This window comes from Cyanistes caeruleus, chromosome 7 (genome assembly GCF_971803275.1).
Source record: "Cyanistes caeruleus chromosome 7, bCyaCae1.hap1.1, whole genome shotgun sequence".
Taxonomy (NCBI): domain Eukaryota; kingdom Metazoa; phylum Chordata; class Aves; order Passeriformes; family Paridae; genus Cyanistes; species Cyanistes caeruleus.
Genome location: NC_141707.1, coordinates 25,622,383 through 25,645,382, shown reverse-complemented (window position 1 = coordinate 25,645,382; position 23,000 = coordinate 25,622,383). Strand labels below are relative to the sequence as shown.

At 59.8% G+C, this 23,000-nt stretch overlaps 1 protein-coding gene across 3 annotated transcripts in view; it reads left to right on the top strand.

The window, feature by feature from the left end:
- The window catches only part of ASIC4 (acid sensing ion channel subunit family member 4), a 62,985-nt gene extending 40,532 nt beyond the window's left edge, over positions 1 to 22,453 (top strand). For 2 of the 3 annotated variants that reach the window (XM_086896679.1, XM_086896681.1), the window contains exons 2-10: positions 17,380 to 17,524; positions 17,689 to 17,816; positions 17,907 to 18,066; positions 18,456 to 18,512; positions 18,609 to 18,762; positions 19,138 to 19,229; positions 19,549 to 19,628; positions 19,939 to 20,043; positions 20,325 to 22,453. In XM_086896679.1, the coding sequence (XP_086752805.1) occupies positions 17,380 to 17,524; positions 17,689 to 17,816; positions 17,907 to 18,066; positions 18,456 to 18,512; positions 18,609 to 18,762; positions 19,138 to 19,229; positions 19,549 to 19,628; positions 19,939 to 20,043; positions 20,325 to 20,444 (1,041 nt within the window). In that variant the 3' untranslated portion in view covers positions 20,445 to 22,453. Of the gene's footprint in view, positions 1 to 15,164; positions 17,116 to 17,379; positions 17,525 to 17,688; positions 17,817 to 17,906; positions 18,067 to 18,455; positions 18,513 to 18,608; positions 18,763 to 19,137; positions 19,230 to 19,548; positions 19,629 to 19,938; positions 20,044 to 20,324 lie in introns of those variants that run through there. The other variant, XM_086896680.1, reaches the window with a different exon arrangement.
- The last annotated feature ends 547 nt before the right edge of the window (positions 22,454 to 23,000 follow it).

Below are 23,000 nucleotides of genomic sequence, written 5' to 3'. Positions count from 1 at the left end.
TGGTCACAAAGTGCCATTAATGAATGTGGGATCGGAGGGAAGCATGTACCCCTCCTGCCTGGGAAGTAGGGATACATCATTAGGTCTCTGAGGAGGCTGGTCTGCAGGGGACAGCAAGGGGTCTGGAACATGGGGACAAGGGTATCTATGGCTGGGAAGAACCTATACTGAGCTCCCAGATCCATGTCTCTTGCCCTTGAGCATCTCCATACCCTGCTGCCCTCCACCCCAATGCCACTGCCCCAACCATCTCACACCCACTGCCTCCTCTTCCCCACCCCTTTGCTGAGCAGAGCCCCATGCCACCTCCATCCAAGTGGGGTGACACTGACACCAGCAGCAACACTGAGGAGAGGGTGCCAGGGCATTGGGGTGGGCATCAAGGGCCATGGTCATGGGTGCCAGCTCCCCGCAGGAGGGGGGCGAGGCGGGGGAGCAGGGGGGTGCGGAGGCGACGCAGCGGGGGAGCAGAGATGCTGAAGGAGCCGACGGCTTTCCCACCGTCTCCCTGATTGAGATCGGATCACCGTGAGCATAAAAAAGCTCTCTTCATAATTATATTTAATGAATTGACTTTAAAAGCTCTTATGCTCTTATCTGGGTAATTTAATATCACACACTTAATAAGCCTGTCTCCGATACGGGGGGAGCCAGCGGCCAGGACGCCCGCGCCTGGTGTGTCTCCCCAGGGATGTGGGACGTGCCATGAGGCTGGGCCCACGTGCCAGGCTGAGTGGAGGGGAACGCTGCTTCCCCTGGGGCCAGGGCACCCGTGGGGTGACTGTGGGGCAGTGCCCCTCCAGCACTGCTGGCTGCAGAGGGGACTGGGCACCTCGGGTGGCTGTGAGAGGAATGGGGACGAGACACACTGAGGGGATTGGCTCCAAGAGCTAGTGCTCGCTGGTGCCTGGGGCCACAGGGCTGCGAGACCATGGGGAGATGGTGACAGATGGGGCAGCGAGGTTCATGGGGTGCCACGTGGCTGGCTGGGCAGGGGCAGGGCTGGCAGGGTGCAGATGCCCTGTGCCAGCGGCATGGCTGGATGCCACGTGGCCCCATTGCTGAAGGGCATTGCTGTGGCCCCATCCTTTATGCCAGTGCCAGTTGTGGCAGGGGTCTCACAAACAGCACTGGGGACAGCCATGGGTCAGAGTGCACCACGGGTTCCAGTGCCACGATGTTGTTAGATCCCTGTCTCCTTCTGGCTCCAGCCACCTGGGGTAGTCAGCTGGGGTGTCATGGAGGTAAATGAAGGCTTATCACCACGGTCTCTGCAGCTCTGTCCCTCCCCTCCCCGCTCCCTCCTGGAGCCCCAGAAGGGGTTTGGGCTGCCTCCTGCAGGCCGGCATTGCTGCAGCCCCAGGAGGAGTCTGCGCCCCCGCCCCTCCTTGCCGCCCCCCACAACCCATCACTGCATGCAGGCGGGTGCCCGCGGCGAGCCGGAGGGAAGGCTCTGCCATATGGAGCCAGGGGCCCTGGGGACTGCAGGAGCCTGGGGCTGGGACCTGTGGCCATGGGGGCAGCCCCCAGAATCCTGCACTCCAGACACTCACTGGGCAGTGGGGTGGAAAGCCACTGGCCAGCCTTGTGTTCCCTGCATGTCAGAATTAGAGCTGCTGTGAGCTGGTCTGTCCCCCTAGCCTGCGCCCTCGGTCCCTGATTCCCAAGTGATGGAGGACAGAGAAGCACATCCCAGCATCCATAACTCTGCTGCCCCAGGACAGGTGGCAGGGACAGGGTCACAAGGGCAGGGTGAGTGATGTTGGCCCTTGGCCAGCCATCCCCAAGCTCTGGAGTGCCTGGCAGTGCCGGCTGCCATCCTGGCACTTGGTGCCAAGGCTGGGCGGGCTGGAGGGAGGCGCGTGCCAAGGCTTTGGGGCAGGGGAACAAGGACACAGCTGCCACCTGGCCCTGCGGAGGCACTGCCCCGAGCAGAGCGGGGATCCCAGCTCCCCACTGGGGCATGGGGCAGCCGTGCCGGGTCTCCCTCCATGAGGGAGTGTCTGGAGAAGGAGGTTTACGGAGCTGCACTAAGTGACGCAAATGGTTTGAAGCCCATAAAGAGAGACGGTTTTATGTAAGACGACTATATAAAGCTCTGCTGTTCTGCCATTGATGAGATATAGGCCTTTATTTATAGAAGGCAATGTTTGCGGTGCGAGTGCTGAAAGCCAGCCAGGGACCCGCAGATAGGGCGTAAAGTCATTTGACATGCAGCTGCCGTCGACACTGTTCACACATTAAAGAAAAAAATTAACAAGTTTGCAGCCAGTCAGGTGGAAAAAACAATAATTGTCGAAAAACGTATTTCCCCCTTTTTCCAATAACAAATAACTGGAACGCTGTTGGGAAGGCTTCAGCTTGCTTTCCCTCTGGGAAAGGATGGGCTGAGGCTCCAGCCAGGCTAGCGGATGGAGTGGGCAGGGGGAGGCAGACAGGGTGGGATGAGAGCCCAGAGAGGGTGGATGTCCCTGCCTAGGCATTTTTACGTCCATGACTGGAATAACAGGGCTTGCAGGCAGGAATGAAGGCACCAACAGCTCAAAATGGCCATGTGTGTGCTGAAGGATGAGGAGGGGGGACAAACACCAGGAGCTGAAGATTCTTATTACATGAGGGGCTGTGGACCAAACCCCACTGGATTTTCCTACCTGGCCCAGCATTGTCTCTCTCCACCTGCACAAACAGGGATGCTCTGAGGTTATCTCTTAGCCAGATGTAGCTGGGTTTTTAGTGGAGAGCATGCAGCCAGTCCCTGTGGTCAGAGCGCTCTGCCAAATTCTGTTTCATGCACGAAAGGAGGAAAAACTTCTCTTGATTAATTGTGCAATAGGGGAAAACCTGCATCTCTAACCTGCTCCTTGCCGGTCGCTGGCCTTTTCTTCCAGGCACTGCCCTGACATGCAGCCGAGGGAGGGTGTGAGGGCAGGAGGGTGCTGACTCCTCTGCTGTGTCCTGCCCTGTCCTGACTCTGCCATGACCATGAAGGGTCCCAGCAGGGAGCAGTCAGGCTCAAGGTCAAGTAACTTCCCTGCAGCTCCCTGCACTGTTCTGTGAATGGCTGTCCCCTGCTCATCCTGCAAAGCCTTCCCCCTGTGTGCTGTGCCAGGGACAGGCAGGGCCCTGCCAGCCCCACCACACACCACGCCACCATTGTGCCAACAGCAGGCAGGAGGTGAGGGTAGCAAATGGCACCGTGCTGCTGGGCTTGGGTTGGGGCAACTGGACCTGCAGCCTGGTGCACTGGGACTCAGGGCTCGTGCATGTGCCTGCTCTGTCCCCAGGAGATGTCACTGGCTGAATGGCTGCTCCTCCTCTGCCACCCTCGTGAAGCCCCTCTGCAGATGCCCTCCAGATCACTTGACCCATCTCTGGGCTCGCAGACAGAAGCCCGAGCACACACTGCACATGATGAGCATCAGCTGAGCTCAACTGAGCTCAACAGGTTTTCTTCCAGCAGAACAAAAGGTTCTCACCTGATAGCAGCTTGGGGAAGGTGAGTACAGGAGGAGCTGGGGGACAGGAAAGCCAGTGGCTGGAAGGACCTGTGGGCAATGTGTCCCAGTGGCACAGGGGTTGGGGACCCCTCTGTGTTGGAGAGCTGAGCCAGGCTGTCCCCTACCCATGATGGCTGGGCAAGCAGGGAGCAGAGGCTGGGGGACACACTGGTCAATGCTGGCCAGTTCTGGGATGTGCAGGGCAGGAAGGGAGAGGAGGTACAGCCTTGTCAGAGTAGAGCCTCTGATTAATCACTAGCTGCCGGCCCTCCAGCCAGCAGCTCATTAGCAGTTTAATTTCTGGTGCCCGGCATGCAGGAGGGCTGTGCAGCTCTGATTGAGCTGGATGCGCTCATCTGGGCAGCTGCAATCAGCTGGTGCACCCCCCCAACTCTGCTCACAGTCACAATCAGTGGCCACGTCCCCCATGTCTGGGGTGCGCTGGATAGCAGGTGCCACAGGTCCTACAGGTGATGCAGGTGCTGCAAATGCTGTGGGTTCTCTGGTCAAGTAGGGATAAAACACATCAGTGGCAGGTGCTACAGAGAGCTTGTGAGCAGGGCCAGGGGCTGGAGATGTGCCCACGTCTCCCCCTGTATCCATCGATAGTCTGGCTGTGCCTGGAATGTGGCGGTCCCTGCAGTGTCATGGGGCTGGGAGCAGCTGTCAGTGGTGTCAGCAGCCATGGAGAGGCACTGCGCTTGGCTGCACGAGGATATGTCACCAGCCTGTCATTCCTGGGGTCAGTGACAGCCTGCACATCCCTGTACTGCCCTGTCCCTCTGCCACCTGCATGTGCACCCACAGGGCAGCAAGGTGAGGGCTGTGGTCCCTGCCTGCATCCTGGTGTTCCTGCCACCACCCCAGGTTCTTTTCTCCCTTGTCTCTTCTTCTTCCCAGACTCCACCAGTGGGATGGGGGAATTCACCTGGGCCATGGGAGCAGGACAGGGGCAGGAGTGTTCCAGGAAAGAGGCACTGTCTGTGGATGCTGCCTTTCTCTCATGGACCTTAAACTTCATCTGGGCATGCAGAGGTGGGCACTGCCATGCTTCCCAGCTGCCTGGGGGTGTTTGCAGCTCAGCCTTATCCCTTTGCCCTCCAAAACTTGCTGTGTCCTTCACTCCCGAGCTGCCGTCTCCACAATTTTTTCACAGTGCAAGGAATGAGGGAGAGACCGCAGCAGAGAGAAGCATCTCCATCTGTCTTCAATGCTCCAGTGGCTGGAGCAGAGCAGGGAAGGGGCCTGCAGGTGTCCCCACTGCGTTGGGGCAGGAAGGGTTAGGGTGCATGTGGGGGCAAGTCAGGGGCCATGCTGGGGCTGTGACTCCTGTAGAGGAGGCAGGGCCAGCCCAGCATCTAGTGCTGCTGCCCCTGGGAAAGGCTTGGAGCAGCCCGCCTTCCCGAGCAGCACGGGACTGAGGGCACTATGCAAATCCAGCTGAGATTGATGCAAGCATTAATTATGTCCCATCAGCTCAGCTTTTGCCCAGCAAGGCAGGGCACCCAGGTCGTGCCGCAATTTGTGTAGGAAAGATGGATTTGCACTGGCAGTGTGTCCCCTATGCCTGTCCCCCTGCCCACAGCCTGCTCCCACCACCCTGCTGTGACTGTGGTATGCCATGCCAGGTCAGCCTGGCTCTCCCAGGCCCATGGCACTGTCTGGCTCATGGGTGAAGTCATCACTGAGCAGGGAGGTGAACAGTCTGAGACAGGAGCAATGCAAGCGCTGTCAAGCAGTCTGGCGTACCCAGCTCTGAGGTCCTGCTAATCAGAGAATGTCTGCAATTACATGTGATAATTATGGGCAGGGATTCACAGTAACTCCTGCCCTGTTGGCATGACACTGGTCACACCAAGGTGCTTCTTCATGAGGACAGGAGGAAATAACCAGGACTGTTCAGCAGGCTCTCCTGGCACAGGAAATGGTGTATCACCAGGCCTCCTGCCCATCCCATCCCATCCCATCCCGTCCCATCCCATCCCATCCCATCCCATCCCATCCCATCCCATCCCATCCCATCCCATCCCATCCCATCCCATCCTGTCCTGTACCATTCTCGTCCCATCCCATCCCCATCCCATTCCATCCCACACCACTCCATCCCATCCTCATACCCATCTCATTTCACCCAATCCCATTCTATCCTGTACTGGACATGGTACAGCATGCACAGTGCCATACATGGAGCCCTGCCTGTGTGGCCATGACAGCTGCTCTGTCCCCAAGCACCTGGCTGATCACATCTCAGTGGAGCTGCTTTTCAGAGGGAGTTTTTCAGGTTCTGACCCTCCTGTGCTGCTGCTGCTGCTCTGACATCCTGTTTCCTTATCGCCTGACATGACCTTAATTAACTCCCTGTGCTGATAATGCTCTGGGTTTCTCCTCCAGGAGCTGTATCTCAGCATTGTGTCCTGCCTCATCCTCTTATGGACCACGCAGAGACTGCACAGGCAGCCTGGAGCAAGGGGGAGAAAGGGATGTGTGGTGCAGGCAGGGCAGTGCAGTGATACTGGGGTCACTGGCATGACATGGAGTAGGTGGCACAGTGCTAGAGCCAAGGGATTGGTGCAGCATTGAGGGTTTCAGGGAGATGCTGACCTGGTGGAGATGGCTGTCATGGTGCAGAGGTGGGGGTTCTGGCAGGAGGAGGGGCTGTGTTGATGCCCAGGGCAGGGTGGCAGAGGCAGTGGTGCCCATGGCAGCAGCATATATCCCAAGCTCCAGAGGTGCTGCACATCAGTGTGAAGGGATCCTGGCTCTCCTTGCACTGCTGCAGGGGGGTTTGGGGGGCTGAACTGGCAGGACCCCTCACCCCTGGGAGCTGCCTGACTGCCTGGCTGCCCCTCCACTGCCAGCCCTAGTGGATTGAAATGCCAGCACTGATGACTTGTAGCCACTTTATCTCCCATGCTTGGCAAATATTGGCAAAGAGGAGATGTTTCAATAGTGAGGTTTGCCGATGGGAATCTCAGTGTGTGATCCCACCAGCTCCATGCCGTGCAGCAGCTCAGCTGCCTCTGAGGCAGGTGCTCACCAGGATTAAGCCTGGCATGGGCACAGTCTGGGGCCTATGGGGCCTCTTCAAGCACCTTTTCCCCACAGACTGGCTCCCAGCAGGGTGCTGTTCTGAGCTTATCTGTGTTGCAGGTCAGGTGTCATCTTCTGGCACAGAAGCAGGGCTCTGGAGCAAGGCCCCTGATCAGTGCTCCTGTCACCTGCAGGTAGCTTTGACCTGGCAGCAGCCAGGCCAGTGCCACAAGCCCTGCAAAAAGCAAAAGTTGCAAAATGCTCTCAGACAGTCTCCTCCCAGCTTGCAGCCACACAACCCACATCTTTACTCCTATTCCCCACAGCTCCTAGTTCCCAAAACTTTAGTCCTGCCTGTCTCAGGTGCTCAGCTCCCATGCCCAGGCCCACAGCCCAGGAAGCAGTTAGGATGAAGGACCAGCTGTTCCTGGGGCATGAGAGGGCAGGGTGCATTTTGACCCCTCTGTTCATGCTGACTGCAGACACAATGGAAATTGTATTTTCCTGAAGCTAGCCGTGCAATGGACACCTCAGGCATTATGGAAAGTGTGTACAGATACACCTGCTCACAGCATGTGATGGATAGAATGCTGGGAACAGCATATAGTCCTGGGAATGAAGCACTGGATCCGAGCAAGGGCAAGGGGAAATGGTCTGAAGAGAGGAGGTGGAGCTGACAGTGCTGCTCCCCTTTGTGGGGGAGGCAAAGGGGTATGAGGAGGGGAGAAGGAGGTCCCCAGCTGCAGGGACACGTTGCCTTACCCCATTCCTGCCAGGACATGTCCCTGCTCCCACAGCAAGTCCTGGGAGCTGGAAGGAGCTGAAGACGACAGCAGAGGAGCTGCTGCAGGTGCCAAGGGCCAGAATATGGAAAATGTGGCCCAAATCCACAGGAGATGTAGATGCCTTGGGAGTCCTGAGACACCCCGCCCATCACCTACATGGAGAGCAGATAATGGGGATATAGGGATGGAAGGATATGGGCTGCAGGGTTGTCCCTGCCTGCCAGTGCCTGCACTCTTCCCCTTCCCGGCAGCCCCAAGGAGGGAGCCCCTGTCAGTGCCAGGGTGCAGGGGCTCTCTTGATCAGCCCCTCCGCCCGGGAGCACCCAGGCTGGGGAAAGCCAACCCCTATCATGTTTGTTCCATTGATTTATTGCCGCGGAGAGGGTTTAATCAGCCTTTAGCCTGCACGCTCCAGCATTAAGAACAAATCCATTAGCCACGAGATAACCACAAAGGGTTGCGCTGAGGCTGGATGAGGTCCCAGCGCCTTCAAGATGCAAATTGGCAATCAAAGATCAAAGCCATGCAGCTCCCTAATCTCTGCTAAAAGGGCTCAGCTATTAACGAGCCCTTTCCCACTGAGCTGTGATCACCCCACTTCACTAGGACTCCCTATGTGCTGTCGGGTTACACCATCATCCCGACTGGCCTCCTGGCCCCTGGTCCCCTGAGCCGGCCCTGGGGAGGAGGGTGCAGCCAGGGCTCAGGCTATTTGCTTGCATGTTATTTCCTTCAGTTCTGCCACACTGGAGTCAAACTCGTGTTGTTGGAGGGAGCAGAGCCCACAGCAGTGTCGGGGGTCAGGGCTGGAGGGGAGGATATAGGGAAGAGGTAGGAGTTTGGATGGGGCAGGGTGGTGGGAGAACTGTGCAGGGCTCATGTGGTGACTTCGGAGAGGGGAGGATGCTGGCAGGTGGCTACCCCTCCCACTGCTCCGGGGTTTAGCCTGGTTCAGCCCCTGCCTGGTTGCACCAGGTGGCTCAGGGCAATCCCTGCTGGCCCCAGGGAAATCAGTGGTGGGGAGCACGGCGTGGGGGCAGGCAGCAGGGACCGGGTGAGGGATCATGGCACAACAGAGTGTTTTGGAGCCAAGTTCCCCTTTTGAGGGTATCCCTGCTCGTCTCATGTCACCCTGGAGCACAGGGGTGCACGAAGCCCGGATTCCCATAGCCACCCTGCCAGTTTCTGCATGGTGATGAGTTCAGGCTGCAGGATGCAGTCTGCTCCCTGCTCCCCACCCAGGCCAATGCTGCCAGTGGTGGCTCCACACATGGCTGCCACAGCAGCCCCGTGAGTCCCAGACACCCCACACTATGCAGGAGCGCCACGAAGCTGCCGAGCTGTGACAGGAGCTGCAATGCCAGCACTGTCAGCAAATCTGTGGCAGCACAGATGTGTGCTCTGCTCAGCACGGTCCAGCTCAGGCACCAGTATCCCCCCGCATCCTGCTGAAATGGTCAGAGAGCGTGTGAGGCACCCTGCAACAGGTGGGCAGGGAACCCATCAGCCCTGGCAGTGGGGAGCAGAGGGTGATGTCTGGCTGTTCTTTTGTCTGGGGACCCACTCTACTGGCAACTGCTCATTGAGGTGCTGCTCATGCCCCTCACAGCACCCCTCAGCAGGCAGCACAGCCTCACAAAAGCAGCAGGCAGTGAGGTGCTGGCACCTCAGCCAGGGTGACAATAAATCTTATCACTGCAAACCCATCTGTAGGCAGGAGGATAACCCCTGTGACAACCCGGCAAGAGAGGAGGCTTCATCTTCACCGTGTCGGTGTTGTGGATTTACAGATAAATGCCACAGCTGGAGGGACCCCCTCCCCTCCTGCCTAACCCTGCCCTGAGGCTGCGGGAGCTACGGTGTGTCCCAGGGACAATGGCCATGGTGTGCCTGGTGGGAAGATTGGGCCTGCTCTGGGATTCAGCAGGGGGATACCTGGGTAACTGAGGATGGAGGAAAGGGCACATGCACATGATGCACATGCATCACCCTGCCTGCTGTCCTGACCCTACTGTGTTCTACACGCCCTGTCCCATGGAGCCCTGCATGAGCCCGTGGGGGTTTGGGCATCGCGCACGCTGGACCACCGGAGCTCAGTGATCGGGAAACGTGTGACTGAGTGTGTGACACTGGCAGTGTGTCCCCGAGGCCGTGAGACAGCGCCTGGCGCGAGAGCCAGCATGCTTCGTGGGTGCAGCCTGTGAGCCCATCCCTGCGTGTGCCCCCCCGCTCCGGCCGGGCAGCGAGGGCTGCGGTGGTGCCAGGAGCGGGGGCTGCTGAGCGGGGCGGCAGGCGGCATCCCTGCCCCGGGCCCCGCTCCTCGGCTCAGCTCCCCCATCTCCCGGCAGCCGTGGGAGCAGTAATGAGATGGAGCAGCAGAAGGACGGCGAGATAAGGCTGCCTGCGCTGCCCCAGCAGATTAAACGCTGGGATTAAGCAGGCGGTGCCAGCTCTGCTGCCTTTTTATCTCGCTGCTTCTCCCCTCTTATTCTCCCGCAGTCGATAGAGAACGGTCTCCGAGCTGTCAGCAAAGGAAATTGCTTGTTAACCCTTTGGGGACGGGCGGCAGAGCTCCCTGTACGGCTGCTTTCAAAGAGAAGCGGTCGCCGGGGGATGCGCTGCCCGCAGAGCCAAGGGGGGATGCGGGGACACATCCCCGCAGGGCCCCGCATGCGAAGGAGAGAAAGACAGGGCCGGGGGTGCCCAGGATCTGCAGCCAAGAGCCACCAGCGCCCAACCAGCACCATGCAGAGGCACTGATGTACTGGGGCTCCTGCGGGGTGACAACAGTCGAAGAACAGAGGCTGCCTAAGCTCCACAAAGTAGCCCCGGGGACATCGCGTACCCCGCTTTCGGGTGTCCTTGATGTTCCCTGCTTCCTCCAGCCTGCAAGATGTGTGGGCTCAGTGCTACATCTCTGTGAAGCTACAGGGCTGGGGATCCTTCTCTGGTCCTGAGGACAAGTGGCACGGGCCAGCTGTGTCTGCACAGTACCGTGCATGGTGCTGGATCTCCTCCAGCTGCCAAGGGGAGCCCGCTACCCAAACCCATCATTATTTCTCTGTGTATGTGAGTGTTTTGTTGGGTTTGCAGCAGCGAGGCTGAGCTGCAGCCCATCCCAGTGCTTATCCCTAGTGTGCTGTGCCGTGTGCCCGGGAGCGGCGTGCCCGGCGCGGGGGTGTCCGAGGGTGGGAAGCCGGCTGGAGAGCGCCGGAGGGTGCACAGAGTGACGGCAGGATTGCTGCTCAGCACAGTCCAAACCCAAGCTGGGGAATGTGTGAGCAGTTCGACAAATTCGTTCTGGCATTTTTGGGGGTGCAGCTTTAGTGCAATCTTTCCCATGGGGACCCTGAGCACCTCCTGAAGCAGGAGGCAGAAACAGGGGGCAGAAACCTTCTGCAGCTCCAGCACCCCACTCGTACTATGGGAGAGACCAGGGTAGGTAAGGCAGCATGCTTAGCAACTCAGAGGGGTTTTCCAGCTGCCAACAGGATGAAGTGGACTTCCCCAGCCCTGTCCCTTCATCTCCCTGCTCCTGCCTGCCCTCCTCCTCACATCCCTGCCCTGCACTGCACCATGCCTTTGCCACTGGCACTTCATATTCTGCAATTCCCTTGGTGGTGGCTCCTTCACCTGCCCATGTGTCGCTTTTGGTGGATGCTTGAAAATGAAAACAAACTGTATGAAACCAGAACCTGCCAGGAGATCTGCAGGGACCTGGTTAGCCCCAGCTTGGGGCAGCCATCCCAACCGGCTTGTGATGCTGCCCCACGGCTGCTGTGGAATGAGGGGGAGAGTTGTGTGCGAGCCCTGGGCAGCCAGGGCTGAGGAGCTGGAGCTGATGCTGTGCCGGGCAGCCGGGCTGTGCAGAGGCTGAATCGGGAGAGGAAACCAGAAGTGATTGGCACGTGAAGGCTGGCAGGCTGGAGGCTGTGAGGGGATAGGATTGCTGTTTATAAATACATCAAGGGAGTAAACACAAGGGAGGAAAGAGAGCTATTTAAGCTAAGGGACAATGCTGGCATGAGAACAAATGGTAAAAACTGGCCGTGAATAAATTTAGGTTGGAAATGAGTGAGATTCTGGGACAAATTCCCCCCAGGAACAGCAGGAGTAGAAAGCACAACGATGTGATGGCACTTTCTCTGCTACCACAGGCTGTCATGTGTGTGCAGTGTGCTGACATGACTGTGCAGTGAAGTCGAGAGGTGAGGAGCTGCAGTCCCCAGCTCTGTCACAGCACTGTGGCTCCATGTGGCATGGGCAGCACAGCTTTCTCTAGCTTCTGGCTTGGCCAGTGCAGAACTCCTGGGGCAATGGTTTGCAGGGAAAGGTCCTTCTCTATCACGAGTTTGGCCATGCTGTCATAGATGCTTATCCTGAAAGGTGGATGGTGCCAATGTCCTCCTGCGTTAACAGTCACTGGAAGCACTGGAGCAGGTATGCTGGGAGGGTGTCTTACCCCATGTACACAGTGCATCCCTCTGCCTTGCATTGTATTCCTATGCTCTTGACCCACCAGGAGCAGGAAGCCCTGGTCTAGATCCTGCCTGTTCCTGGGGATATGGGTTACATGCTGTCCCTGATGCAGCCTGCTTGTGACCTGCTTGCCCTGCCCAGTGCTGGGGCTCGGGTGTCTCCCACTGCTCTGCCTGGCCAGCAGCACAGCCTGCAGCACAGCTGAGCGATTGGTATTCCAGCAGCGAGCCTGCTTGGCATGAAAGGGGCTGTGCCAGCCCCACACGCCCACATCTCCACTGATGGCTCAGGCCTAGCCAAGGGGACTCAGCTGGCAAGGGCTGTCCTGTAGCACAGAGAGAGGCACAGCTGCAGTGGCAGGAGGGGTCCTGGCCTTTCTGGGATATGCCTGCAGCAGCCTCTGGTCCCCTTTCCCCACATTGTTTCCTCTCTTCCTTTGGAGGCAGATCAGGGAGCTGCAGGAGATATTCCAGAGCTTAGCCCTTCACAAGATGGGGGAAACAAGAAGCCTAAACCATCACTTGTGTGTGCTGTGCTAAAGGTGCCCAGCTCTGTTTAGGCTGAGAATGCAGAACCTGGTGCCCCATGGAGACAGCAGCCTCAGACCCCATATGCAGGGCTGTGTCCTGCAGGAGGTACCCCAGCAGCTCCGTGTGGGGCAGGGGGCTGCACTGAGGGGCTGCTAGTGTGGGAGATGGTTGTGCTACTGCCAGAGCTGGGGTCGAGCCAAACTGGCACCATTCCCCAAATCCTCCCGGGAGCGGGGGAAGGAAATGGTGCGACCATGCATGAGAAGGGACGTTTGCAGTGGCAAAAACATCCCACTGGCTCAGAAAATTGCTGCAGAATCGGGCTTGAAATGAGTTGAAATTGCTGAATCCAAGCGGATCTCATATCCCGGGCAGTTGTAATGCTGGCGTCAGCGCTGCGGCTTCCCTCCCGGGGCACCCAGGCGGGGCTGGCTGTGCTGTGCGGGGGGAGCAGGCTGCTGGGGATGGGGGGCTGCCTCGGGGGGGCCTCTGGCCCAGTGAGGGGCTCCAGCAGAGCTGGGATCTGGGGCTGGGATGGCCACAGTGGGGAGCAGGAGCAGAGCAGGAGACAGGGTGCACGGGTGTGCCATTGCCCCAGCTCTACCAGTGTCATCCCAATTTGACCCCAGCTCCTGTGCCATGTCTCCTGTCCAAGAACATCCCTGTGCTCCAGCTGCCTGCACTCACTCAGGATGCAGCATTTCCAGTTTTGGAGACTGCTTTCCTTTACACCACAGCCATGTTAATTTGTTCTCTGGTTCAGGTACCTGGAGATGACCCTCAAGGTTACCCCTGAGCTGGCATCCCCACCAAGTCCAGGTGGGCAGCACTTCGGTGTTCTCTCATTCCTGTCCCCATCCCCGTTATGCCCTTATGACAACCGTTCTCAGGGGTGCTTTTAAGCTGGGTGATCACTCCTGTGTGTGGTGTGCCCATGCCCAGGGCCTGCCTGTCAGCTGCACGTCCCAGTGGGGATATGGGAGCAGGGCTGGATGTCCCAGCAGGAATGTGAGAACAGAGCTGGCTGTCCCAGTGGGGATGTGGGAGCAGGGCTGGGTGGCCCAGGCATGCAGCAGCAGGACCTGCTGGCACCACACATGTTGCAGCTCGTTCCCCTCGCATGAAAACATTTGGCTGGAAGCTTAGTGTGGCCTCTTGTCTCCTCAGAGCAATCAGGATTTGTCACTGCCTGCAATGTTTAACGTCGTCTTCCAGAGGCTAAATACTGTGGGGAGCCGTGTAAGCTGCGGAAATACCTGCGTGAGCTGGGATCAGCCCGAGGCTGCCACAATGGGCTGGCAGCACTGGGGATGGGGGACTGGGTGCATGATGTTGGTCCTCATGCCCCCAGTGCTCAGGGGAGGGCTGGTGTGAGCCAGGATGAGGATGCTGGGGGTCAGTATCTTGCTCCCAAAAGGCTCCCCACAGCAGGGGGGGCTGGGAGGCAAGTCTCAGGAGCATGGAGGGAACCTGGGAGGCCCCAAAACTGTGCAGGGTGGGGAAGAAGATGCCAGGGTCCCCAGCAATATCTGACTGGGATCTGCCTGCCAAGGTGCAGGCAGCTATTTCTGTCAAGGTCAGTGTGTCTCCATGGGAGAAAGGAAAATGAGGAATCATGTCAAGAAATTACCTCCCTAATGGGGTCTCCCATGCTGGCGTGGGGATGCCGGCATGCACTGGCTGAGCAAGGAGACCGGCATGTGACATGGGAATGCTGCCTTTCTGGCCCCAGGACTGCAACACTCATGGGTGCCCATCAGGCAGAGCCAGGTGCCCAAGGGCCCATGCCCCAGTTGCTATCCTTGGCTGGACATGTGTGCTACAGTCCTGCAAGGTATTTTTCTGGGTCAGCTGCGGGGAGAAATTTGTATTTCTGGTGCAGGCAGGCACTCCTCTGCTTTTCTTCCTCCTCCTCCTCCTCGTGCGCTCCCTGTTATCTAATTGGATTTGTCATGCTGGAAAGGCAAAGCCCTTCAGGACTGTGCTGTGCTCTCACCAGTGTGATTTCACAGCTGGCCTCGGCACCCCAGTAGCCGACAAGTGAGTAACTAAGCTGGATGCCATGGGCACCCCGGCTCCCCATGTTCCCCTGCAGCCGTGCTCACCTGCCTGGAACACGATCACCACCACAGCTGGACCTTCTTCTCCAATCCTGCCCAACTGGTCCTGTCCCTAAGCTCTGTCCCCACGTGCCCCAGCCTCTGCATCCCATTCCCATCCCTCACCCCGCTCCAGGGTGATTGCCATGCCGCCCGGAGATGTCTGAACTGACACGAGATGGAAGCGTTCACAGAAATGACATTTTCTCCAGCCTGGGGAGCTTATCCTCCGTTTAAAGAAAACTAATATAGAAGCTGCCCTGGTGTGCCGGGGCTGATGGTATCAGGCTGGCAGCCGCCGGCGCTCACAGCCGCGATAAATCTCAGAAAGGAGCCGAGCCGGCTCCAGCCGCCCCACAGAGAGGGGCTGAGCCGTGTCCTGGCGGTGCTGCGGGGACACAGTGGCTGGAGGGGACAGCTCAGGGCGGGTACGGTGGGGTGACCCACAGGGTCCCGAGGATGCAGGGAGCGGGGAGCGCGCGGCGGGGATGGCGCCAGCGCTGTACTCGGCGGCGGGGCTGCGGCAGGAGCCGGAGAGCTCATGTCCGCCGGTCCGGCTCAGGGGCTGCCCTGGGGCTGCCGGCCAGGCCGGGCCGGGCCGGGCGGGGCGGGCGCGGGGCCCGGGGGCGCCGGGGGGCGCGGGGCGGCGAGCGCGGAGCCCTGCTGCCCCCTGCCGGGCAGCGCCCGCCAAGCACCCGCCGCCCGGGCCTGCGGGGACCGGGGCCTGCGGGGACCGGGGCCTGCGGGGACCGGGGCCTGCGGGGACCGGGGCCTGCGGGGACCGGGGCCTGCGGGGACCGGGGCCTACGAGGGCCGGGGCCTGCAGGGGCCCGCTGTTCTTTGGTGCTGTCCGCTGCCTCTTTCGCCCCCCTCGGTGCCTGTCCTGTTTCTGACCTGCCTGAAGTCCTTCTGCACCTGTAACCAAGCTGCCAGATGAGATCCTGGCCGTGTCCGCGTCGTGGCTATAGGTACGTGTTGTTCAGGCATCAAGGCCTGCGGCAAGGATGGTGCTGGGAAGTCACTGCTGAGGTGATCAGGAGCTCCCTTTGTTCCCATCCCTCCTGCCACCACTGGCCTTTTCCTGCCCTGATGCAATGGAGCTCAAGGATGCTGTTCTTCACGGGACCCAGTAGCCCTGACCTGTGCTGGGACTGTGGAGCATGAGGGACACACCCCTCCCTGTGCCAGCCCATGCTGCGTGAATGCCGAAGGTGGGTGCCTGGAAGCAGCAGCAGCAGGAGATGAGAGGCTGAGTGCAGTGCTGAGCTTTGAAGGCACCTGACAGGCTGTCGGGGCGCTGCCAGCCACGCTGACAGCTGGGTACAGACACCCCCCGCCACTGCTGCGCTCTGATCACAGCCTCGCTGACACTTCAAAGCACCTGCCCACGCAGGTGGGTTCCCATGCAGCCTCCCTCCCCATGGTTCCACTCCTCCTGACCCACAGTCTTGTTTCTCCTGCCCCACCTGCCCCAGATGTGCTGAGGTCCCCAGCTCCAGGGACAGGGATACAAAGGTACAAGGTAGACAAGATCCTACACAGAACTGGCATTAGGTGATGACCCCCAGTGCCGTCACTGTCCTTCCTCTGTGGGGCTGAGTCCCAGCTGCAGAGCTGACACAGCTGGGGACCCTGGAGGTCCAGGTAGTGTTTTATGGTGACTGCAGTGAAATGCATGGCAAGGGACAAGGAGGAAGAGCTGAGGCATAACATTCCTAGGCACAGGGTTCATACAGTGTGCCTGAGACAGGTCATCGCTATCCAGACACAGATGCCCACCATACAGGACACTGGGGGCTTCCAGGTCAGCTTGCCTGGGGTAAGACAACACACACCCCTGTCCCAACCCAGCTTGAGAAGGAATTTTCCATTCCTGAGTGCAGCCTGGGGAAAGGCGTGTTTGTAGCAACCCCCTCCTCTCCCTCCCCTCACCCATCACCAAAGCAGCTCAGGAAGGCGCCTGCCTCGTTTGTCTCCAGGAAGGTGCACAGCAAAAGCCTCCCAGGAGGGAGAGATCCCTGGAGGGGACCAGGGATCCTGGGCAGCCTCAGGGACAGCCTGCAGCCCACTTTCCAGAGGAGCCACCCTGAATGCAGCCATGCCGCTCCCCCTTGCCTGCTGCCAGGACGGGGAAGTTCTGACACCACCTCAGGACAGCAGCGCTCCCCAGCTCGTTGTTGGCATCCTGCGAGCCACCCGGATCCCTGGGCTGCACTACATGTGTACCCGGCCACAGTCCCGTCTGCGCCGCCTGCTCTGGAGCCTGGCCTTCCTGGCCTCTGCCGGGCTGCTGGCCACCAGCACCACCGACCGCCTGCACCACCTGCTCTCACGCCCTGTGCACACCCGTGCACGCCTCGCCTGGGCACCCCAGCTCCGCTTCCCGGCTGTCACCCTCTGCAACCCCAACCGGGCACGCTTCCTGCACCTCACCAAGCCCGACCTCTACTCGGTGGGAGAGTGGCTGGGGCTGGCCCAGGAGAACCACTCGCTGGTGCCCGAGATGCTGGCCGTGCTGGGGGAGGACCAGCGTGCCTGGCTGACACGTCTGGCCAACTACTCACGCTTCTTGCCGCCCCGCCACTCTGAGCGCACCATGCAGAGCTTCTTTCACCGGCTGGGCCACCAGATCGAGGACATGCTGGTGGAGTGTCGCTTTCAGGGAGAGCGCTGTGGCCCCCAGCACTTCACTCCTGTGAGTTCCCTCCTGGAAGGCGCAGGACAGCTGGGCTGCCCCATGGGTACTGGGAATAGTGCTTCACCCTCACCCCAGCAAGGGTAGAGGGGTGGCAGAGTGGGGAGTCAGGCTGAAATGAGCCTTTCCAAAGGTCATGCAAGACTGTACCTTCCTTCCATCACCTCCGTGGAATTGGAAAGGAGTTTCTGGACCTCATCCTGCTTGCAGAATACTCGATCAGATCCCTGACTGCTCCCTTACTGCTGCTCTCTCCATCCCCAGGTCTACACACGCTATGGTAAGTGCTACACCTTCAATGGGGATCGGAGGAATCCACGTGTGACCCGTCAAGGTGGCATGGGCAACGGGCTGGAGATCATGCTGGACATCCAGCAAGAGGAGTACCTGCCCATCTGGAGAGAGACCAGTAAGTGGGGGTATGTCTCAGGCAGGGCACAGGTGAGGAATGCTAGGATGCAGGGTTGCTGGGCAAGCAGAACACCCTGTGAGGGGACTACAGATAAAGCAGGGCATCAGAGGAGTGCAGATGCTGGGTCAGTGCAGGCAGGCAGCACCTCTGTCCTTTCACAGATGAGACATCATTTGAAGCTGGCATCCGGGTCCAGATCCACAGCCAGGATGAGCCACCCTATATCCATCAGCTGGGCTTTGGTGTCTCGCCTGGCTTCCAGACCTTTGTGTCCTGCCAGGAGCAGCGGGTAAGGCAGGATGCCCCACATCCCCAGGGAGGTGCCTGCAGGCACTCAGCCCAGCACAGCCCTGCAACAACGCCCTTCTCACCCCAACAGCTCACCTATCTGCCACAGCCATGGGGCAACTGCCGGGCCAGCATGCAGGGGGAGCAGCTGCTGCCTGGCTATGACACCTACAGCATTGCTGCCTGCCGCCTCCAGTGTGAGAAGGAGGCTGTGGTGCAGAGCTGCCACTGCCGAATGGTCCATATGCCAGGTGAGGGGGATGCATAATGGTGTGAAGACTGCCCCAACAGTCCTGCTGGGGTTGCCCCAACTCCCTGTAGTCTGCACCCAAAAATCACCTCTGCCCCCCAACAGTCTGCACCCAAAGGATTTTCCCAGCTCCATCCCTCTCCACCCAAGGACCACCCCCTCCTCTCCACATAATGGGTCGGCCTCTGTCCTACCCTCCTTACACCACAGGTCAGCCCCTTTCCTGTTTGCCTTGTACCTGGGCCATATCTACCTCAACCAACCTGCACCCAAGGGTCACTCATCCCCATTCCCTCTGCACCCTGCCCCACTACCTCCAAGGGAGTGAGTCAAGAGTGGGGGCCAGAATCTGGCCAGACTCCCCCCTCCCAACCACCTGTTTCTCCACAGGCAATGAGTCCATCTGCTCCCCTAATGTGTACATCGAGTGTGCTGACCACACGCTGGGTAGGTGCGGCAGTGGGTGGGCGTCTAGGGGCTGGCTGAGTGCCCCAGGGAGAGGGCTGGAGATTGTTGGCTGTGCCAACGGGTGTCTGTCCCCAGATGCAGCAGTGGAGGACAGCCAGGAGCGCTGCAGCTGCCCCACACCATGCAACCTGACACGCTATGGCAAGGAGATCTCCATGGTCCGCATCCCCAACAAGGGCTCAGCGCGCTACCTCGCCCGCAAGTACAACAAGAATGAGACCTACATTCGGTGAGTTGCCACCAGCACTGGGGTATTCCAGGGGGTGGGCAGGGGGCTGGGGACCTGGGGAACTTCACTCCACTCCTGGCAGCATGCAGAGAGAGGGTTCTGGTATATTAGTCTCTGCAGCATTCCCTGTGCAGGGGGGGTTTACACTAGAGCTTCTTCCCAACTTGTCCTCTTCCCAGCACTTGCCCACCCCACTGTCTCTCCTGGCCTGGGACATGCCCCATCGATGTCCCCACTGCACCAGCCTGAATAATTCACGAGGGCCTTGGGAGCACCAGGGTGCTGTAGGGCTGGGGGACACGGGAGGTTTGTGGGAAGTGGTGAAGGAGAGTCAATGACCAGCCCTCTTTGCTGAGCACAATGGTGTCCCCACAGGGAGAACTTCCTGGTGCTGGACATCTTCTTTGAGGCACTCAACTATGAAGCCATTGAGCAGAAGAAAGCCTATGACCTTGCTGGGCTTCTCGGTGACTCCCCTCGCCTTCCTGTGGGGCCCTAAGGCGCGGAGCTCTGGGTCTCAGCCCTGGGAAGACGTGGGTCTGGTGGGGGAGGGATCACCCAGAGCAGCAGCCAGCCACAGGCTGGCTGAAGGGTGAAATGCTGCTGACTGTCCCTTATCCCGCATGTCTCCCATTCCTTCCATGTCCTGCTGACCCTGCCCCATGACTGCCCTGTCCCCCGCCATCCAGCAGCCCTGGCACTGCCCACTGCCCTGCTGGCCCACCTCAGGCTTCCAGTGGGCTGCACAGCATCTCCTGGTGACGATCTTCCCCTCCTCCTCCCCAGGGGACATCGGGGGGCAGATGGGCCTGTTCATCGGTGCCAGCATCCTCACCATCTTGGAGATCCTGGACTACATCTATGAGGTGTGCTTAGCCTTCAGGGATGTGTCTCGGCAGTGGGTGCAGAGACAGGCTTCCTGGGGAGGGCATAAAATGTATGGCCAATCCTGAGGTCTATAACAGCCCCAAATTAGGGAACACCCAGAGGAAGGCAGTGGGAGGAGAATGGGTCTTCCAGCATTCCTCAATGACCTGAGGACAGGGAGGGCCAAGGTACTGTCTCACTGTCCCTAGGTGAGAAGGGGAGAAGGCAGCAGATCCGTGTAGACTGTGTGTCCACACACAGAGTGCTACCTGTGTGCAGGTCTGGGTCTGACCCCTCATCTGCACGCAGGTGATCCGAGATAAGGTGAGCCGGGTCCTGCGCCGCTCCAAGCCACCTCTGAAGAAGCCCTCGGGCAGCATCGCCACACTGGGATTGGAGGAGATGAAGGACCAGGTACCCCTGCAGGGCTGGGCTGCCTGGAGGCTTCGAGGATGGGGCCTAGCCATGTGTCTGCCCCCACTCCATGAGGGGAAGGGACATCATCCCAAGATCGAGAGTCTGTGTGGTTCTGCATTTGGTGGCTTTAGGCTGCAGAGTCAGCGCAGTCACAGGGAGGCAGGGAGTTGGGTGTCCCCCGGGGAGCTCCTTTGCACAGGCTGTGATGGGTGGGAGGACTAGGGAGGTGGCTGGGCGCATGGAGTCTGTGCCCACACTATTGACTGCCATCCCCACAGAGCCCCTGTGAGACACTGGGTCGGCACGTGGAGGGCGCCTACAACGCGGGCATCCTGCCCAACCACCACCACCGCCACCACTACCCTCACCAGGGAGTCTTCGAGGACTTCGCCTGCTAGGCAAGATTGGGACTGGGGGGCAGCCCCCTGTCACCCCCCTCCCCAGCGTTCTCATGGAGAGGGACCACGGCACTGGGTGAGGTGGGCACAGGCCCTGCCTCCCCCACCCCACTGCCAGGACCAGCCACACCCAGTGATGCCACTGGAGCTGCCTCAGCACCGGCACTGGAGCAGCCCCCCGGCCCTTTTGCCTATCCCCTCTGCTTGCCCCTAGCACGTGGGCTCAGCCCAGTTTCAAGCACACAGCGTGGAGGGGCATGGGCATGCCAGGGGGTTTGGGGGAGCAGCAGGTGTGGGCCAGAGAGGCCCTGGTGCTGCAGAACATGAAGGGGGTAAGCTGAGGTTCCTGTGAGCCCCTCCAACCCTCCCCTGCTGACCCCTCCTGGGTGGTGGTCTCTGCCCTGCATGGTTTTCCCCAGGAGAGAGACATGCCTGGAACAGCTTCCCTCTGCCCGGGAACCACCTCTCCCCCTTCCTGCTGCAGGGCAGGGCAGCGTTGCAGGGCACCCCTCTGAGCAACATGGCCCCCGTGGCCAGCCCAGGGACACCCCAACTGCAGCCACACCTGCATGGCACCACCTTGACCCCTGGCACCACCACCACCACTGTGACACACCCCTGAACATCTGCCTACCCTTGCCCAACCTCACGCAGTCTCTCAGGGCTGCAGCCCCTCCATCACTGTTCCCAGCCAGACCCCTGCACTGTGACTCCCCCTGCCACTCCAGTGTTGGCCCCCAATAATCCCCAGTCATTTCAGCACTGCAAACCTACTGCCTCCCCTTGTCTCCTGCCCCAATCTGTTGTGAACCCATCCTCTCCTTGCCCAGGTATTGCCCAGAGTGGCTTATCCCCTGGTGTAGCTGCCTGGCACAGCCCAGGCAGCACGGTAGGTCCTGCCCTCACTCCCCTGCCTGTTGCTGCTCTTTTGCACCGTGCACGTACCCCTTGCCATGCTCCCAGCCCCAGGTGCTGAGCACCCGTTGTGCCTCCCCCAGACTGTACATGGTTAGGAGGGTGCTCTGTGCCCAGCACCACCCGGACAGCCACAGTCCAACCCGCTGGCCGGAGCATTGGCCAAAACTGGCATCCACAGTCCTCCTGCCTGCCCTGAGATGGCGGGACCCATGGCAGGACGCATGGCAGGACCCGCAGCACTCCCCCTGTCCTGTTGTACATTGCCTCCACCCCCTCCACTGTAGCAGCAGACACCAGCGCAGGGCAAACTGCCCCAAAATATCTCAGGAGGGGGGGCGAGCTGGCAAAGCCCCCCTCAACACACACACTTGGCAGAGGGGGACCCCAGGGCAGGAATTTGGGACCTCTGGGGAAGGCTGGGGTTGAGCCAGGCAGCCTCTGGCCCTGCTGGTTTGGTCCCCATCCCTGGTGCCCACAGTTGGAACGTGGCCATGCTGTGCCGTGCCCAAAGCCATAGATGCAGGAGGAGCCATCATCCTTGCAGCCCACACATGGGAGGCGCAGGGCAGGGACCAGGGCACCAGCAGCCCTGGCTCTGGGTATGCATGGTCCAACAGCTCCCTTGAAGTATGCACCCATGTGTAAGCATGTTCCCTGTGGGTGCAAACACCCAGCTGCGTGGTGCCCCATGTTCCCCTGCGTGGGGGGATATACAGTGAGCCTCCCAGGAGGCCAGCCACCCCGCTTCTCCCCAGGGAGCCCTCCAGAGCACCCCGTGTTGGCTCCCCATGGGGTTCCCATAAGCCAACCTGCAAGCAGGAGGGTCCCCAGAGGGGTGCCACATGTTATCCCAGGAACGTGCCATGGCCATGCCAGCCAGCCTTACACCAAGGTCCCCTGCGGCAAGTGGGGGGTGCAGGATGTGTCCCCTTCCTGCCAGGCAGAGCAGCAGGCCTGAGCGGGGTGGGCATGGGCACCATGGTGGGAGGGCCAGCACAAGCCATCCTCGTGCTGGTGTGAATGTGAGAGATGTGCGTCACTGTTTTATAAATGTACAAATGCTCCCTAATAAAGAGGCACAAGTAGGTCCAGAGATGCCTGCGAGGGCTGATGGGGCAGAGATGGGTGAGACACCACCCCAGAGGAGAGGTGGTGGTGGGACACAGGGAACACTTTACAGCCCTGTGCTCATATACGAGGGCTGCAGGGTGAAACTCAAACAGGGGAGGACAGAGGATGGGTGGAGGGGAAGGGGAGCCCTGCTGGGGCTTTCACTGGCAGAGGTGCTCCTCCAGTTCCTGCCTTCTCCATCTGCCTCAGCTACCCTGCAGCACAAAGGGGACACAGTAGGAAACAGAAGCTGACTTCTTGGTGAAGGCTGCCAGCACCAGGCACCACAGATTTCCCTCTAAACCAGTGAAGGCTGAAAATGCCCGAGCTAGCTGGGACACAGGGCCACGTCCCACAGCTCACACCATGCCCAGAGAGAAGAGCACTGAGCTTGGGTGCTAAAGGGAAAAGCAGGGAAACAGCTACATCCTCCACATCTTGTTATCAACAAGAGGATTGGATCCCTTTGGAATGAGACTGTCCCTGCCACCAGATTCTGACCCATTTGCCCCTCCAGGACGCCCCATC